Source organism: Salmo trutta, unplaced genomic scaffold (genome assembly GCF_901001165.1).
Source record: "Salmo trutta unplaced genomic scaffold, fSalTru1.1, whole genome shotgun sequence".
In the NCBI taxonomy this organism is placed as follows: domain Eukaryota; kingdom Metazoa; phylum Chordata; class Actinopteri; order Salmoniformes; family Salmonidae; genus Salmo; species Salmo trutta.
In genome coordinates this window covers 68690-86020 of record NW_021822395.1, presented here as the reverse complement: position 1 = coordinate 86020, position 17331 = coordinate 68690, and the positions used below count along the sequence as shown (strand labels likewise).

Here is a 17331-nt window from a genome sequence, read left to right as displayed (position 1 = left end):
AAGTCTTACAACAGAAAATGGGGGAAAAAAGTCCAGGTAGCTCCTCCGCTGTTTGTCAGTTTTCTTCTGTTTGGTGCCTAATGAACACAACCAAGGTGTATGTGGCTAAGGACGGGCGGGTCATTTAGGACACATTTTTGGCACTAAAACAGAGAGAGAATGGTATGCGGTGGTAGTTTGTAGGGTGAGTTTATGAAGTTCCCTCTGAGGCAAATAAAACTTTTTTTATTGAATTGAGGGGGATGTTCTGCTCAGGGGGTCAGGGGTCAGGGCCCTGGGGGTTAAACATTAACTTGTCCCGGAGGCTCAGCCTGCGGGCGGGCGAGCGCACCCTCAGCGGGGCGAGCAGTGGCATTGCCATGAGGGGTGAGCCCTCCAGGCTCTGGGCGATGTAGTTTCTGAACGAGCTCTTTACCTCGGCCGGCTTGCCTACGCCCACAATGATGAGCTTGCCGTCCTGCAGGCCCGCCAGCACGTGGCTCTGCTCCTTGGTGACGGACACGCAGCGCACGGGCACGCGCATCGCCATGGGGGCGGCACACAGGGACAGGCTGCCCGGGGGAGAGAGAAGGGGAGGGGAGAGAGAGAGAGTGAAGGGTTGGGTTAGACAGATAGAAAAATCCCTGATATATGTACCACTAAAATCCTTGGGAGGGCTGCCTGTGTGTTTTATGGGCCACCTAAGTCTAAAGAGAGAAAAATCATATACATTATAATAATAATAATAATAATGAACTATGTATGCATTAAAATAATTATAATCTTTGAGAACTAACAAATCACCAAAATAAAAACTACACAGGGAGAATTGAAAATTCTAAAAACAATGAATTTAGAAGTATTAATATTGTTATGTTTGAGTAAAATAACAGTATTAGACATGGTAAAATGAATAGAATTGCAGGAAATTAGCTTTAATACTGCAACATTTTCTCTCAGCTCAATGGAGACATTTGTAGAAATGCAGGAAATGGGCTTAAAAATATATATGATTTTAAAATCAGCCGTTCAGCCGGGCCCATTGCCACCCTTACCACCTAAGACCCTTTTTGATACAGCAAAAACCCTGTAGATGCATGCGTGCAGTCACGCACACACAGACAAACACAGGAAACAAGGTTACCTGTACAGGTCTCGTATGGAGAGGAAGCCCTGCTCGCTGCCGATAACCAGGTACTCCCCGGACACACACATGTCTGTCACCTGCTCCTTCAGCCCCTCCGTACACAGGTGCTTCCCATTGACAGAGTACAGGTGCAGACCGTTCTTATCCTAAACAGAGACAGGATCAGAGACAATCATTCACCAGGACCCAATCATAATGTACCATCTAGTGGTCAACTAGCGTTTCGCTAAGCACCATGGTACAGTACGTCATACTTCCTAACTCACCAACTAAGTCAGTCACTCACTCACTCACTAAGTAAATAACTCACTCACCCTCTATAGCTCACCAAGTAGCTCACTCACTAAGTAAATAACTCACCCTCTATAGCTCACCCGCTAAGTAAATAACTCACTCACCCTCTATAGCTCACCCACTAAGTAAATAACTCACTCACCAAGTAGCTCACTCACTAAGTAAATAACTCACTCACCCTCTATAGCTCAACAAGTAGCTCACTCATCAAGTAAGTCACTATGGCTGCGTTCAGTCAGCCCAATTCTGATATTTTTTCCACTAATTGGTTCGTTGACCAATCACATCAGATCTTTACACATCAGATCTTTCTCAGAGCTGATCTAATTGGTCGTGAATAAAAGATCTGAATTGGGCATCCCGTCTAAACACAAACACACACACACACACACACACACACACACACACACACACACACACACACACACACACACACACGCTGCCTGGTCAGACTCCTGCACCAAAACACATTAAGATTTTAGAGAAGACAAACGAACAAAGTCACCTATTAAGAATATGTGTTAGTGTACCTTGAGCGTGGCCTTGCCCTCTACACAGGTGTGAACCACCACACACCCCTCATAAGAGATAGCCAGGTGCAGGATGGAGACAGGCAGGGAGCTCTCACAGGGCGGCCGCAGACACCGCATGTACTGGCCCCGACGCACCGTGTGGATGATCACCGTCCCGTCCTGGTACACAAACAAAATATCAGCAAGATCCATCTATCTACCAACCCACCCTCTTCAGCCCCTCCAACCCTCTTACCCGTGATCCAGAGACGGCCATATCCAGCTCTGTGCTGATGCTGACGCTCAGCACCTCGTCAGTGTGTCCATACAGCACCTGTACCGGCTTGGGACACAGCCCCACTGGACAACCTCCCTGTAGGACACACACACAACATATTCAGTCACACACTCATACACCTGGGTAGTGTTCAGCAGGGCATACAGTAATAAAACAGTTTGCAACCGAAAGCGGATATCTGTGTCAAACTGTTTCACAACCTTTTTTGTGTGTACTAAAGTCAAACGTTTCCACAGTAACAATGCAGTACAAATGCTTTCTAGTCAGTGTAGTGTATTCCAATAAACCCTCAGCTTTCATGATCTCACCTGCTGCAGCACCTGCCACACCATACAGGTGTTGTCCCTGGATCCGGAGATCAAGTGGATCCCACAGTAGTCTGTCGACAGGCACGTCACTATGTCTGCAGAGAGAGAGAGGAGAGATGACACCAAATAATTACTATACTGTATGTACAGACAGTGTGTGTGTGTGTCTGAGTGTGTGTGTGTGTGTGCGTGTATGCATGTATGCGTGTGATCCATCTATACCCATGTGTCTGATGTGATGTCCCACGGTCTTTCCCTTGACCAGGGAGGTGACCCTCAGGCTGTTGTCCCAGTGGCCACCGCTGAACAGGAGCTTCCCGTCATGGGACACCACAAACAGACCTGCCGTCACCTCCACGCCTGGAGAGAAGGGCCCGCCCAGGACCCGCTGGGTCCTAGAGAGAGAGAGGGGGAGGAGCAGAGAGGAGGAGACCTCAGATACATAACTCACAGAACAACTTTATGACCAAGTAATGACATCAAGTGCCCTCCAAGGGTCTGTTCCAAAACGTTTAAAGTGCATTCTGTCTGTCTGTCTCCCATCCTGGAGATGATCACAGATCTGTATGTGCTTGGATACGTCATGGCAGAGTTTCCATCATACTGCTGTGACAAACCAAACATTCTCAGATGAGTGATTACATCAAGGAATGGAGGTAAGAACTCAAACAGGGCTCCCGGTCTCCCAGTCAGACTACAACGCCCCACAGTTTCAAGTAGAAGAGGGGGCGGTGTTAGGGAGGGACTGACTTGGGGTTGGCCACGGAGGGGTCCTTGATGAAGGTAAAGTAGTTGGAGATGTTCTTGTCATAAGGCAGCCAGCCGTGGGTTCCCATCAGACAGTTCTGACTCAGGGTCACCATAGTGTCTGGGCTGCCCTGGGTGATGAAGGAGTGGGACTGGTTCTTGGGGACCACAGCTTTCACCAGAGGCACGTTGTCATTGATCCCCTACAAATCAACATTTATTTATGAAGTCGTTTTTCAATAAAACAGTTTTCATAAAGTACTTTACAATAACCAACAAAGAGGGTCATGATCATATGCTTTGGTGTGTGTGTTTTCAAAACGAACCTCGACAAAGAAGGACTTGAGTTCGGCAAGGTGCTGGAAGATGCTGAGGGGCGAGGCGTCTAGTCGACCTTTCCTCTTCTCCACCTCCTCCAGAGAAAGACGTACAGGGTGTGGCTCCTATACACACAGACAATACATCACTACAGCCCATCTAAAACACCTGTTCTAAACTAGCGATTCTCAGTTAAATATCCCTGAGTAACCCCACCAGCACCCATTTCTGTTGTAGCCCTGGCTACACCAATTACCAAGCCGTTGACTAGTTTAATAAGGTGTTTGTCTGGTGCTACAACAATGAGTACTGTTGAAGGTCCTCAAAGACCAGAGAATCACTGTTCTAAATAACCCGTTAAAGCCTCATTCCCAATGATTCCTAATTGACCGGTTCATCCTTCAGTGTTCCAATGGGCTCATATCACCAGGAAGGCCTGGGAGGTTTCTCCTGGTCAGGTCAAGCCTTGTGTGTTTCCCAGTACCTTGAGCAGCTGGCAGGGTGTCTGTCCAAAGTTACTGATCATCCCCTCTACAGCTTTACGCTCCTTCTCATCAGTGATGGCATCCAGGTCCACTGCCCCTACAGCAAAACCAGAGACAAACGCTTCAGTAAAGTGCTATAATATAGCAATCTAGCGTTTCTTTAGCATGAGTGCTATTGTATCAATGAGAGTCTATGAGTGGGAGTCTTTGGGTTTAGGGTTAGCATCTGTACCTTCGTAGGTGCAGTAGTAGAAGACATTGAGTGCCTCCACGGCCGCGGGGCCTCGCTGTTTGTAACCGAAGATCAGATCGATCCAGTCTTGCAGGTGGGCCGATACGTATTCAGACTCCTGTTACACAACACACACACGGAGAGACAGACACACACAGACAGACACACAGACAGACACACACACAGAGAAAGGCCAACACACACGGAGAGACAGACACACACACACATATATATATAACCCCCACAGCAATAAATCACTAAATACTACTCTCTGTGGAATGCATTTCTCCTGCACATCATGATAAAAGAATGTGTGTGATCCAATTGGGTTACAGAGGTTTTTCTCTCCGCTTGGGATAAAGCATTATGGTAATGGTGACTGTCCATGAGAAAAGGAGGCTCACCAGGGCTTTCCTGTGCTTATAAATGAAGTCCTCTGGAGACTTGGCCCATTTAGGCAGGATGACATCATTCACCCTCTCCTTGGAGATCTGCAGGCGCCCTAGATCAAAGGCTAGAGGGAGAGAGAGAGGAGAATGAACAAAGGACAGGGGAGTGAAAGTGGATTCCATCAGAGTGGCAGTGTGACCGGATAACAATAAAACAGACAAAATAAAGTTTTAAACTGAGATTCTCCATTTGTACAATTCAGGGTGTAATTGGGTCAGTTATAGATTTTGTCCAATTTGAACAAGTTCCAGTGTTCCACAATCTGAACCGGTCCGGTTGAGATGATCCAGATTTTCTCTGACTGTGTGAACACCACAACAGGAGGCGTGTTCGTACGGACAGTCAATCAACATAGCCAGGGTGTCTGTGATTCTCTACAGACATGGAGCTCATCTCACCGTTCTGATTCTCCAGGAACTCTGGGAAGTAGAAGAACTCTGGGATGAGCTCCTTGACGTCGTTGGGGTTGTCCGTGAGGGTCTGCCACAAAGCTGGGATGGAATGGAACTGACGGTCCGCACAGTCAAACCTGGACCGAGGGAGGAAGACCAACAGCCAATGCTCTTAAAGAATACCATAGTACTAGAGACCGGATGGTTTTGCTGACCATGTGACCTGACCAAGACAAACTGTGGATCTAGTAAGGCTGTAGCTTGGTGAGGGAAAGACCCCTGGCCTTACTGACATCAGTACAATAGCACCTCTCCAGACAAGAGCATAGATACAGCAGATTGTCAGTTGGAATACACGCGTAATCACAGAAGTAGAATGACTAGAATTCACAAAGCTGCTCAGACCACAGTAATTTGACTGGTACAACCCCAGCACTGATAACTCTACGGACTTTAATGCTGTTAACTTCTGGCCTGAGTTGTCTAGTCTGATTCCCCCTCACCAAAAGCCATTGCTTACCGTCCACTCTGTAGCGTGATGTGGAGGGACGTGAAGGGTTCCACGCGGATGAGATAGTGCATGACTCCTGCTGCGTTGGAGTAGTGGGTACCGTAGTGGAACCGGTCGATGGTCCCCGTGGGGTCCTCAAAACTCTCATACCTACAGACAGGGAGACGTGGACTGAACATTAGAATGACTTACTATATTTACTAGAATAGAATCCAGTTATTGCCCTCATCGAGACATTTCCTCAACGGTAATAAAGTGTTGTATTGCAGTAAGTCTAATTCTACGGACGAGGACACTTAAGTAGTGAAGAGAATGAATGAACACACTGCCACCCTGGAACATGTGACATAATGCAGGTATGTAGACGCAGCACCAGTTCAGTGAGAGAGGTTGAGAGAACGTACTTCTCCCGGACAGCCTTGGCGTTCCGCTCGTTGAGTACGGCCACTGGCTTGGACAAGTCCCGGAACACCCCTGGGTCTGTCAGGTCCAGCTCCTCTGACGTGTAGTCCGACAGGATCCAGGGGAACTGGACACACGCGCACACACACACACACACACACACACACACACACACACACACACACACACACACAATTAACTAAACCATGAACACCCCTTAAAAGAGCACCAAGATGGTATATTCCACATCTTCCCCCATAGGGTCCGTGTTAACAGAACGTACCACTGGGTACTGAGACAGGTCGTTGTAGGTTCGGCCCGCGATGGTATTCAGCTGGATCAGGTAGTCAAAGTTGGTCATCTCTCGGTTCACCCATTTCTACCAAAGACGAGCGAGCGAGCGAGAGCGAGAGAGAGCGAGAGAGAGAGGTTTAACACAACCTGTCAACACAATACCTGAGACCATACTGACTACTTAACATGGGTCATGCTCAGTAGGGCATAACGTAACAAAACGTTTTGCAAAAAATAATACATCTGTTCTGATACCAGTTCAGGGAGTATCACCTCCGTTTCAAACCACTTCCTCCCTACTGAACACGACCTTGATCTCCCATGTGAACTTTTGACCCCTAACCTGTGTGAGTCCGGAGGCCTTGAGCAGCTCCTGTGGTGAGCGTGTGCCGTACAGGCTGAGGGAGCGCAGCAGCAGCATCCTACTGTACACCTTGTTCCGCACCTGTCAATCAAACCACACAGACCATTCCAACATGAGGGGGTCTGTTCAAAAGCGTGAAATCTTTCAGAATGCTCAGATCAAAATATATTATGTAGAACAGATATGATGGCCTGTCATGTAGAATAGGGAGTAGTACAGGTTCTATTTGTTCTTAACGTTTTACTGTACTCAACACACCCCAGTACTCCAGGCCTATGTAGTCATTCCTCCTACATAAGTGTTTTCAAACCGCTCCTCAAACATTCCCCATCTACTTACTTGGTCTATTCCAGGACTAGCCCTCGAGTTGAATCAGGTGACGTGCTAGTTCTGGAATAGACCAAGTTGTGAAATGGATGGGGGTACACCGTTCTCAATCCAGGTAAAAAGCAGATACCAGAACTGGCCTGACCTCTTTCTTAAAGTTGAGGAAGTAGTTGGTCTGGTCTATGAGGAAGATCTCCAGGGCCGAGCGGCGGAGGTTGTACCTTCGCAGGTGGATCTCCCGGATCTGAGATAGAGGCCACTTAAAGTCCTGACCAACACCTGGAAGGACAGACAGCAGAGGGTTGGTTATGTATCATACATAAGGCCAGGAGTTTGACCTAACTAGGTACTTGACCATGGCAAAACTCCAGGCCCTAATCTTAACCCTTCGTCATTACATGACGTATTAATATATGATGTGTATTGCATGTGGGAGCAGCACAATGAGTCTATCAGTGAGTTATGTATCTATTGTACATGTCTAGTCATAACCCATCCATAACCTCTGGTTTATCAACTCCTGCTCCACTCGCTCACTCTCCTTCAGCCTTCCTTTCTCTCTCCTTCTTACTAACAGCAACTCTTCCTCTAAAACCACTATTTCATCCCTTCTTCCTCTCCTCCCTCCTCTTTCAGGAGAACCCTTCCTCTAACCCCTACGACCCTCCTATCTTCCTCTCTCTCTCCTCACCCTCCTCCTTCTCTGTGCTGCTGTCATAGAAGTAGATGTGCTGGGTGGTGAGCTCCAGACGTCCAGGGCTGACATCCACCTGGGTGACCAGCTCACAGTCCTCCCACAGAACCAGCTTCTCCTTCTGGCCTGCCTCCTCCACCTCCCCCCTGGAAAGAGAGAGCGAGACAGAGATAGAAACAGACAGATCGGTGACCAAGTCCATTCACGTTTGTAGTCAAAGCCACCCAACAGTCTACGACAGACACAACAATTGTAGACAACGTTGAGAGTGTACTGACGTGTTGTTTGTCGCTGCGGGGTCGTCTTCAGGCAGCTCCAGAATGTCATCCTCCAGGTCGCTGACCTTTACCTGCTTGACCGCCTCCAGCAGTAAGGACTCAGATGTCACCCTCTGCTGCTGGACACCTGGGGGACGAGGGAGAGGAAGAGGAGGAACGAGAGGCAGAAGAAGAGTTAGAGGAGGAGGAAGATGGAAGAGGAGGAGGAAGAGAAAAAGGGTCAGTGTCTGCAGCTAACATGGTGGTTTAATCAGACTCCAGCGATGCCTATCTGTCTGTTGTCAAGGGAACCAGTGAAGCTGCCTCTCTTACCCAGGTTGTCCCTGAGAGCGCTGGCCTGCCGGTGGTCCTCATAGTTGTAGTTGGGCACCAGTTTGAGTCTCATGCGGGAGTAGTTCTCAGCGCTGGACACTCGCCAGTGCATCTCACTCTGCTGCCTGAGAAAACAACAGACAGGAGAACGTCAACCAAGTTGCATGAACTGAAGAACAAACTGAACGTAAGAAAGATACCCAGAAACTCTTCTAGGGAGTTGTTCCTAGCCACTGTGCCTCTGCATTGATGGCTCTTTGGGGGTTTTAGGAGGGGTATCTGTAAAGCACTTTGTGACAACTGCTGATGTAAAAAAAAGGGTTTATAAAATAAACTGCATTGATTGATTGACTGGAGGACAGTGGACAACAGTTCTTTGGCTGATCATGCGTTTGCTGTGGTGTTGAGGTAATTACCAAAGAAGTCCTATAAACATATATAATACTGTATATATGATATGTAGATATATATTAGAATGTGTGTGGCCGGTACCTGTCTGCCCAGGGGCCTCTCTCACACACCAGGCTGCGGCGTGCTCCTCTCCACTGCCTGAGGACGGCACTGTGCTGGCTGTGAAGCTGCTTCAGCATGCTGTTGTATCGCAGGTTCTCCTGCCGGCCGCGCCGAGAGAAGGGCTCCACAAACTGCTCCTGAGGGACGGCGGGGCGAGGAACAGGGAGTCAGTGTGTTCTGGTGTGTAGAACACCACAAGGCAATATGCTCTGTGTTACTGTGACCTGACATTACATTTCCATGTTACAGCAGTATTACTGGCAGCTCACTAGAAAGTGGACCTTACTCGGATCTGTGTGTGTGTGTGTGTGTGTGTGTGTGTGTGTGTGTGTGTTGTGTTTGACCTGGAAGCGTATCTTGCTCTCTCCCCTCTCCCTCTCTCTCTTGTGCAGGTTGACCATGAAGCTTTCATAGCACTCCTTCCAGAACAGAGCCATGGTCTCATGACCCTGACTAAACGTCTCAATCTCATACTGCTTCATGTAGGGGATGATCTGAGGACAGAGAACCAATCAAACCTGCTTGTTCTGTTCATCTCCGGCTCGCTCCCTCAGCACTGGACAGATTTATCAAAAATGGATTTTCTCAATACGTTTCTTTCTGCTCTTCAAGAGTTGAATGACTTAGCAATGATTTAGTAAGGCATTGAACCAGCTCCTCACGTATTTGTCGAGGTAGACCCTCCACTCGGGGGAGTTGCAGTACAGCTGGAAGTCCTCGAAGAAGGAGGGGCTGCCGTTGGTGTCAGGCATCTGGGGGAGGTGCAGCTCCATGTACAGCAGCTTGTTCACCTGCAGACAACAACATAATACAAGAGATTAGACAATAATACAAAGTGTTGTGAGGTATTGACATGTTACAGACCAAAAGCATTTTGTTTTTATTCATTCGATTTAAATAATGGTGGCTAGTAATCCTGGACTACAAAGCATATTCAGAGAATCCATTGAAATCTCTCTTTAGTCCAGGACTATGTTTAATCTGTGTCCTAGGCACCGGCCCTTGGTGTGACAAATGTTTTGTCTACGTGCCAAGGTTTTGCCGTTATTTAAGAAAACAGTCAGCAAGTCTCTTTGGAATGTTTGATACGGATTCTACTTGATTGTGACTGTTCATCATGCATGTCTTTTTGTGTGTGTGTGTGTCTATGCCTGCGTGTGTGTACCTTGGAGAGCAGCGTGCGGAGCAGGGGCACCAGGCACATATAGGTGTCCTCTGTCTGCCCCCCTACAGAGCGTCTCAGGATGCCCTCCACCTTGCCCAGCAGGTAACAGGCCTCGTCCTGAGTCTCCACGCTCTTGGTCTGCAGGATGCCGTTCAGCTTGGCTGTGGCCAAGGCACACACCTGGCAGGAGAGGAGATCACTTACACACACTTCTTATCTGGAGGTGATAAAAACATGATATAAAGACAAGCATTCTGAATAAGATGACGTGACACCTGATAGTTCATATAGAGAATAGTATCTTAAAATAAGAGGGGTGGGGGGGACGTGATAGAGGGTTATAGTGCCTTCTATGAGACTTAGGGTGAGGCGGGTCGCCCTCAAGGGGGATGAAGCTGAAAAGGTTTGAGTACCACCGGTAGACTGAAAGTAGAGGTATGAAGTGTACAGTTGAACCCACTAACTGTAAGTTGCTCTGGAAAAGAGCGCCTGCTACATTACTCAAATGTAAATGTAAGTGTGTATGTATGCGACACTGGAGAGCTTCTCACCTGGGGGTCTTCCTGGGCCATGAAGCCCAGCAGAAGCCTCAGGCCCACCTGGGACAGCTGCAGCCACTGGGCCCCTGACGAGTACCACACCATTAGACTGTCCATCAGAGTCACTGTCTCCTCCAGGACCTAGAAGAAAACAATCATGGGATCAAATCACCTCTTACATGGATTGTTATTCAATTGGTTTATAATTATTTAACATAGCCTAATTGTGGATTGCAGTCACTCTTTGGCAATAGACTGATTTCAATGTAACAAATGTCTTCATATGTCAAATCACTGAACTATCACTTTACAATGGTATGACATTCATACATACTGCCAAAGATGGAGTAATAACAAAGATGTCGCTACTCCTAATAACAATACCTTCTCTGTCCACAGGGCGGGGTTGACCAGGCCCTCGGCCTGCAGGAAGTCCTGCACAACGTGGAGCAGCCGCACAGCGTTCTCGGTGTGCTGGGGCAACATGGCCGCCGTGGCCTCCCGGTTGTCAGTCACAGCCCACTCCAGCATCCTCTCCATCAGACTGGGTGAGAGGGAGGGATAACAGAAGGAGAGGAGAGGAAAGTAAAAGAGCGAGAGAGAGAGAGAGAGCGAGACAGAGAGATAGTGTCAAACAAAATGTGAATAAACACCAGAGAACCAGACTCTTCAAGACTGATGCGACTGAACACTAAACATATTGCACATTGAACAGCCACAACGTCACCCTGCAGGCTGGTTCCTACTCCTCACTACAGTCATCACGTCACCCAGCAGGCTGGTTCCTACTCCTCACTACAGTCATCACGTCACCCTGCGGGCTGGTTCCTACTCCTCACTACAGTCATCACGTCACCCTGCAGGCTGGTTCCTACTCCTCACTACAGTCATCACGTCACCCAGCGGGCTGGTTCCTACTCCTCACTACAGTCATCACGTCACCCTGCGGGCTGGTTCCTACTCCTCACTACAGTCATCACGTCACCCTGCTGGCTGGTTCCTACTCCTCACTACAGTCATCACGTCACCCTGCAGGCTGGTTCCTACTCCTCACTACAGTCATCACGTCACCCTGCAGGCTGGTTCCTACTCCTCACTACAGTCATCACGTCACCCTGCAGACTGGTTCCTACTCCTCACTACAGTCATCACGTCACCCTGCAGGCTGGTTCCTACTCCTCACTACAGTCATCACGTCAACCTGCAGGCTGGTTCCTACTCCTCACTACAGTCATCACGTCACCCTGCAGGCTGGTTCCTACTCCTCACTACAGTCATCACGTCACCCTGCGGGCTGGTTCCTACTCCTCACTACAGTCATCACGTCACCCTGCAGACTGGTTCCTACTCCTCACTACAGTCATCACGTCACCCTGCGGGCTGGTTCCTACTCCTCACTACAGTCATCACGTCACCCTGCGGGCTGGTTCCTACTCCTCACTACAGTCATCACGTCACCCTGCGGGCTGGTTCCTACTCCTCACTAGTCATCACGTCACCCTGCAGGCTGGTTCCTACTCCTCACTACAGTCATCACGTCAACCTGCAAGCTGGTTCCTACTCCTCACTACAGTCATCACGTCACCCTGCAGGCTGGTTCCTACTCCTCACTACAGTCATCACGTCACCCTGCAGACTGGTTCCTACTCCTCACTACAGTCATCACGTCACCCTGCGGGCTGGTTCCTACTCCTCACTACAGTCATCACGTCACCCTGCGGGCTGGTTCCTACTCCTCACTACAGTCATCACGTCACCCTGCGGGCTGGTTCCTACTCCTCACTACAGTCATCACGTCACCCTGCAGGCTGGTTCCTACTCCTCACTACAGTCATCACGTCACCCTGCAGGCTGGTTCCTACTCCTCACTACAGTCATCACGTCACCCTGCAGGCTGGTTCCTACTCCTCACTACAGTCATCACGTCACCCTGCGGGCTGGTTCCTACTCCTCACTACAGTCATCACGTCACCCTGCGGGCTGGTTCCTACTCCTCACTACAGTCATCACGTCACCCTGCAGACTGGTTCCTACTCCTCACTACAGTCATCACGTCACCCTGCGGGCTGGTTCCTACTCCTCACTACAGTCATCACGTCACCCTGCGGGCTGGTTCCTACTCCTCACTACAGTCATCACGTCACCCTGCGGGCTGGTTCCTACTCCTCACTACAGTCATCACGTCACCCTGCGGGCTGGTTCCTACTCCTCACTACAGTCATCACGTCACCCTGCAGACTGGTTCCTACTCCTCACTACAGTCATCACGTCACCCTGCGGGCTGGTTCCTACTCCTCACTACAGTCATCACGTCACCCTGCAGGCTGGTTCCTACTCCTCACTACAGTCATCACGTCACCCTGCAGACTGGTTCCTACTCCTCACTACAGTCATCACGTCACCCTGCGGGCTGGTTCCTACTCCTCACTACAGTCATCACGTCACCCTGCAAGAATATTTAGTAACAAAATGGTGTCTTTTTAAACTAATATCTTTGTGAGACTGGACCTTTTTAATTGAACGTAATATCTCGTGTTTGTTGTCTAAATGGAACTGTGCATTCTGCATATTTTCAGTCTTGTCAACTAGGAATGAAATAAATCAACTGTAAGAAATGCCTGTGTCCACCTGAGCTTGATGTGGTCGACAGGCAGCAGCAGCTCGTTGGTAGCGCCCAGCTTGGTGAGGGCAGAGAACACCTGCCCCCGCTCCAGCCAGGCGGCGTCGTCCGAGCCCTCCACGCCTCGCCACATTACGCACAGCACGATCTCCAGCAGCATGCGAGACAGCTCCTCCTCCGTCCGCTAGGGGGAGACAGAGAGGAGGGAGTCAGTGAGTCACATCCAGGTACAGATAGACACAGAGGGGTCCCCTGTGTCTGAGGGACATAGGAACACTCTGGCACCACAGAGGAAACCAATAGCGTAGATACAGAAGCCCCCAATAGGGTGGATACAGAAGAAACCAATAGGGTAATCTGGATCCCTACCAGGAATTAGCTTTCAAATATCCAATTTGAGCAGCTGAAGGAAAGGAAGACAATTTATACTATTGATATACAGCCACTGACTAGCCAGACTGTTCCTAGGGCCTTCAGGAAACCACCTAGAGGAAACCACTTTAGTCTATTGATATACAGCCACTGTGACTAGCCAGACTGTTCCTAGGGCCTTCAGGAAACCACTTTAGTCTATTGATATACAGCCACTGTGACTAGCCAGACTGTTCCTAGGGCCTTCAGGAAACCACCTAGAGGAAACCACTTTAGTCTATTGATATACAGCCACTGACTTGCCAGACTGTTCCTAGGGCCTTCAGGAAACCATCTAGAGGAAACCACTTTAGTCTATTGATATACAGCCACTGACTTGCCAGACTGTTCCTAGGGCCTTCAGGAAACCATCTAGAGGAAACCACTTTAGTCTATTGATATACAGCCACTGACTTGCCAGACTGTTCCTAGGGCCTTCAGGAAACCACCTAGAGGAAACCACTTTAGTCTATTGATATACAGCCACTGTGACTAGCCAGACTGTTCCTAGGGCCTTCAGGAAACCATCTAGAGGAAACCACTTTAGTCTATTGATATACAGCCACTGTGACTTGCCAGACTGTTCCTAGGGCCTTCAGGAAACCATCTAGAGGAAACCACTTTAGTCTATTGATATACAGCCACTGTGACGTGCCAGACTGTTCCTAGGGCCTTCAGGAAACCATCTCGAGGAAACCACTTTAGTCTATTGATATACAGCCACTGTGACGTGCCAGACTGTTCCTAGGGCCTTCAGGAAACCATCTAGAGGAAACCACTTTAGTCTATTGATATACAGCCACTGTGACTAGCCAGACTGTTCCTAGGGCCTTCAGGAAACCACTTTAGTCTATTGATATACAGCCACTGTGACTAGCCAGACTGTTCCTAGGGCCTTCAGGAAACCATCTAGAGGAAACCACTTTAGTCTATTGATATACAGCCACTGTGACTAGCCAGACTGTTCCTAGGGCCTTCAGGAAACCATCTAGAGGAAACCACTTTAGTCTATTGATATACAGCCACTGTGACTAGCCAGATTGTTCCTAGGGCCTTCAGGAAACCATCTAGAGGAAACCACTTTAGTCTATTGATATACAGCCACTGTGACTTGCCAGACTGTTCCTAGGGCCTTCAGGAAACCATCTAGAGGAAACCACTTTAGTCTATTGATATACAGCCACTGTGACTTGCCAGACTGTTCCTAGGGCCTTCAGGAAACCACTTTAGTCTATTGATATACAGCCACTGTGACTAGCCAGACTGTTCCTAGGGCCTTCAGGAAACCACCTAGAGGAAACCACTTTAGTCTATTGATATACAGCCACTGTGACTAGCCAGACTGTTCCTAGGGCCTTCAGGAAACCACTTTAGTCTATTGATATACAGCCACTGTGACTAGCCAGACTGTTCCTAGGGCCTTCAGGAAACCACTTTAGTCTATTGATATACAGCCACTGACTTGCCAGACTGTTCCTAGGGCCTTCAGGAAACCACCTAGAGGAAACCACTTTAGTCTATTGATATACAGCCACTGTGACTAGCCAGACTGTTCCTAGGGCCTTCAGGAAACCACCTAGAGGAACCCACTTTAGTATATTGATATACAGCCACTGTGACGTGCCAGACTGTTCCTAGGGCCTTCAGGAAACCATCTCGAGGAAACCACTTTAGTCTATTGATATACAGCCACTGTGACGTGCCAGACTGTTCCTAGGGCCTTCAGGAAACCATCTAGAGGAAACCACTTTAGTCTATTGATATACAGCCACTGTGACGTGCCAGCTACCCTGAAGAGTAGAGGAAACCACTATAGACAGGTGTCTCACCTCAGCGCAGGTGAACGACTCCCCCAATGACACGTTGTCGCTGAACAGGAAGCTGTCCTCGGTGAGGGACGCCGACGAGGCATCTGGGAAGGCCTTGGCTGACGTCTCCAGCGGCGATGGCGTGCTGACCATGCTCCCCGGCGTCTGGTTGCCGCTCTCCCCGCCCTCATAGGCACTCATGTGGGACAGGTCCAAACTCAAACCCCCTGCTTTCCCTCCCCCAGAGGCCCAGGGCTTGAGCAACTGGCCCTCCCCAATCTGACTAATGGGCGTGTCCAGAAGCGAAAGTACATCCCCGTTTTCAAGACTATCCACTGATCTTCTGGAGCTCATGCTGAGGCGGTCTTCATCCACCAGTCTTCCGGCGCTGCCTGCTCGGCCCCTCCTCTCCAGGGGCAGTTCTAGGCGGCTGCCGCTGCCCCGGCTGAGGTTGAGGTCCAGGCTGCAGGTGCTGGCAGCATCGCCCCGCCCCGGGCCGCCCTCGCAGGGGGAGCGCAGGAACAGCCTCATCAGGGTCTCCTGCCAGCACAGCTGTCTGGAGATCTCCCGCGCCGCGTCCTGCTGGGACTGGAGGAGCTGGTACAGCTAGAGGGAGAGAGAGCAGTAATATTACTACCTGAGTATTCATTACTGCTCATTTAACATTACTGACCTGTTATTTATTATTCAATGAGTATTACGCTTACTTTTATGTTATTTATTCATGTCAATGATTAAATCTTTTTGGGGGATAGAGAAAGAACGAGGGATGCAGGGAGGGAAGGAATGATAGCGAGGGAGAGAGAGGAGGAAGGATAGAGAGAGGGGAAGGAGGAATGATAGAGAGAGGGGAAGGAGGAAGGATAGAGAGGGGGGAAGGAGGAAGGATAGAGGGGGAGGAGGAAGGATAGAGGGGGAGGAGGAAGGATAGAGGGGGGAGGAGGAAGGATAGAGAGAGGGGAAGGAGGAAGGATAGAGGGGGGAGGAGGAAGGATAGAGAGAGGGGAAGGAGGAAGGATAGAGGGGGGAGGAGGAAGGATAGAGGGGGGAGGAGGAAGGATAGAGGGGGAGGAGGAAGGATAGAGAGAGGGAGATGGATAGAGGGACAGAATAGAGCTTTATGAAGATCAAAACCTGATATTTTAGCACAAGCACATAATCGCTTTTATAATACCTTAATTTCAAAGATTTCAAAGTAATATCAGGCATTTCCGTTTATGGTTGATGTTGTGATGTAATTATTATGGATATCAACATCTGGTATGTAGGAAGATGTCTGCTTCTACCCTGAGGACAGGCTTATACCTGTATGTGTGTCGTTTTATTAACTTAGTGTGTGTGCGTGCTCTGTTCCCTCACCCTATTGCACACGAGCAGGCGTACGCTGGGCCCGGCCCGGTGAGTCAGCTGGACCAGGGCCATAAGGTCCTTGTAGCTCACCACATGATCTAGGGGGGGGTCAAAGGTCAACATGATGAGCCATAGCCATATAATTTAGTAGAGTACACATTGACTGTATCTCTATCTGTTGGGCCACACCATAGTACTGGGTCATGTTCAGTAGGGCACACCGTATAAAAACATTTTGCAACGGAAGGCAGAAATGTGTGTTCAGGAAGTACCTCACTGTTTCTAAACGTTTTGTCCCAGCTGAACATAACCCTAATTGATCTGTCCATATAACTGAATGGGTAAAACACGGGTCCCGTGTGGCTCAGTTGGTAGAGCATGGTGTTTGCAACGCCAGGGTTGTGGGTTCGATTCCCACGGGGGACCAGTACGGATAATTTTTTTTAATGAAATGTATGCATTCACTACTGTAAGTCACTCCGGATAAGAGCGTCTGCTAAATGACTAAAATGTAAATCTGAAGTACACTGGAGAAACATTGATTTCCTTCTCCTGCCCTTTGCCCACACAAACCTCACTGC

General features: G+C 49.1%; 1 protein-coding gene across 2 annotated transcripts in view; it reads right to left on the bottom strand.

Moving 5' to 3' along the window:
- Positions 1–17331, bottom strand: part of LOC115182106 (neurobeachin-like protein 1) — a 62552-nt gene that overhangs the window by 5400 nt on the left and 39821 nt on the right. For both annotated transcript variants that reach the window (XM_029743763.1, XM_029743764.1), the window contains 29 exons: positions 16760–16848; positions 15422–16006; positions 13190–13365; positions 10946–11105; positions 10574–10702; positions 10023–10202; positions 9520–9648; positions 9202–9351; positions 8837–8994; positions 8345–8469; positions 8033–8159; positions 7752–7900; positions 7206–7339; positions 6713–6814; positions 6359–6454; positions 6078–6202; positions 5683–5823; positions 5169–5299; positions 4725–4834; positions 4321–4438; positions 4088–4185; positions 3612–3728; positions 3289–3488; positions 2761–2933; positions 2539–2633; positions 2189–2305; positions 1951–2112; positions 1124–1272; positions 416–551 (listed from right to left, as the gene is read on the bottom strand). In XM_029743763.1, coding sequence (XP_029599623.1) covers positions 416–551; positions 1124–1272; positions 1951–2112; positions 2189–2305; positions 2539–2633; positions 2761–2933; positions 3289–3488; positions 3612–3728; positions 4088–4185; positions 4321–4438; positions 4725–4834; positions 5169–5299; positions 5683–5823; positions 6078–6202; positions 6359–6454; positions 6713–6814; positions 7206–7339; positions 7752–7900; positions 8033–8159; positions 8345–8469; positions 8837–8994; positions 9202–9351; positions 9520–9648; positions 10023–10202; positions 10574–10702; positions 10946–11105; positions 13190–13365; positions 15422–16006; positions 16760–16848 — 4361 coding nt within the window. The remainder of the gene's footprint in view (positions 1–415; positions 552–1123; positions 1273–1950; positions 2113–2188; positions 2306–2538; positions 2634–2760; positions 2934–3288; positions 3489–3611; positions 3729–4087; positions 4186–4320; positions 4439–4724; positions 4835–5168; positions 5300–5682; positions 5824–6077; positions 6203–6358; positions 6455–6712; positions 6815–7205; positions 7340–7751; positions 7901–8032; positions 8160–8344; positions 8470–8836; positions 8995–9201; positions 9352–9519; positions 9649–10022; positions 10203–10573; positions 10703–10945; positions 11106–13189; positions 13366–15421; positions 16007–16759; positions 16849–17331) is intronic.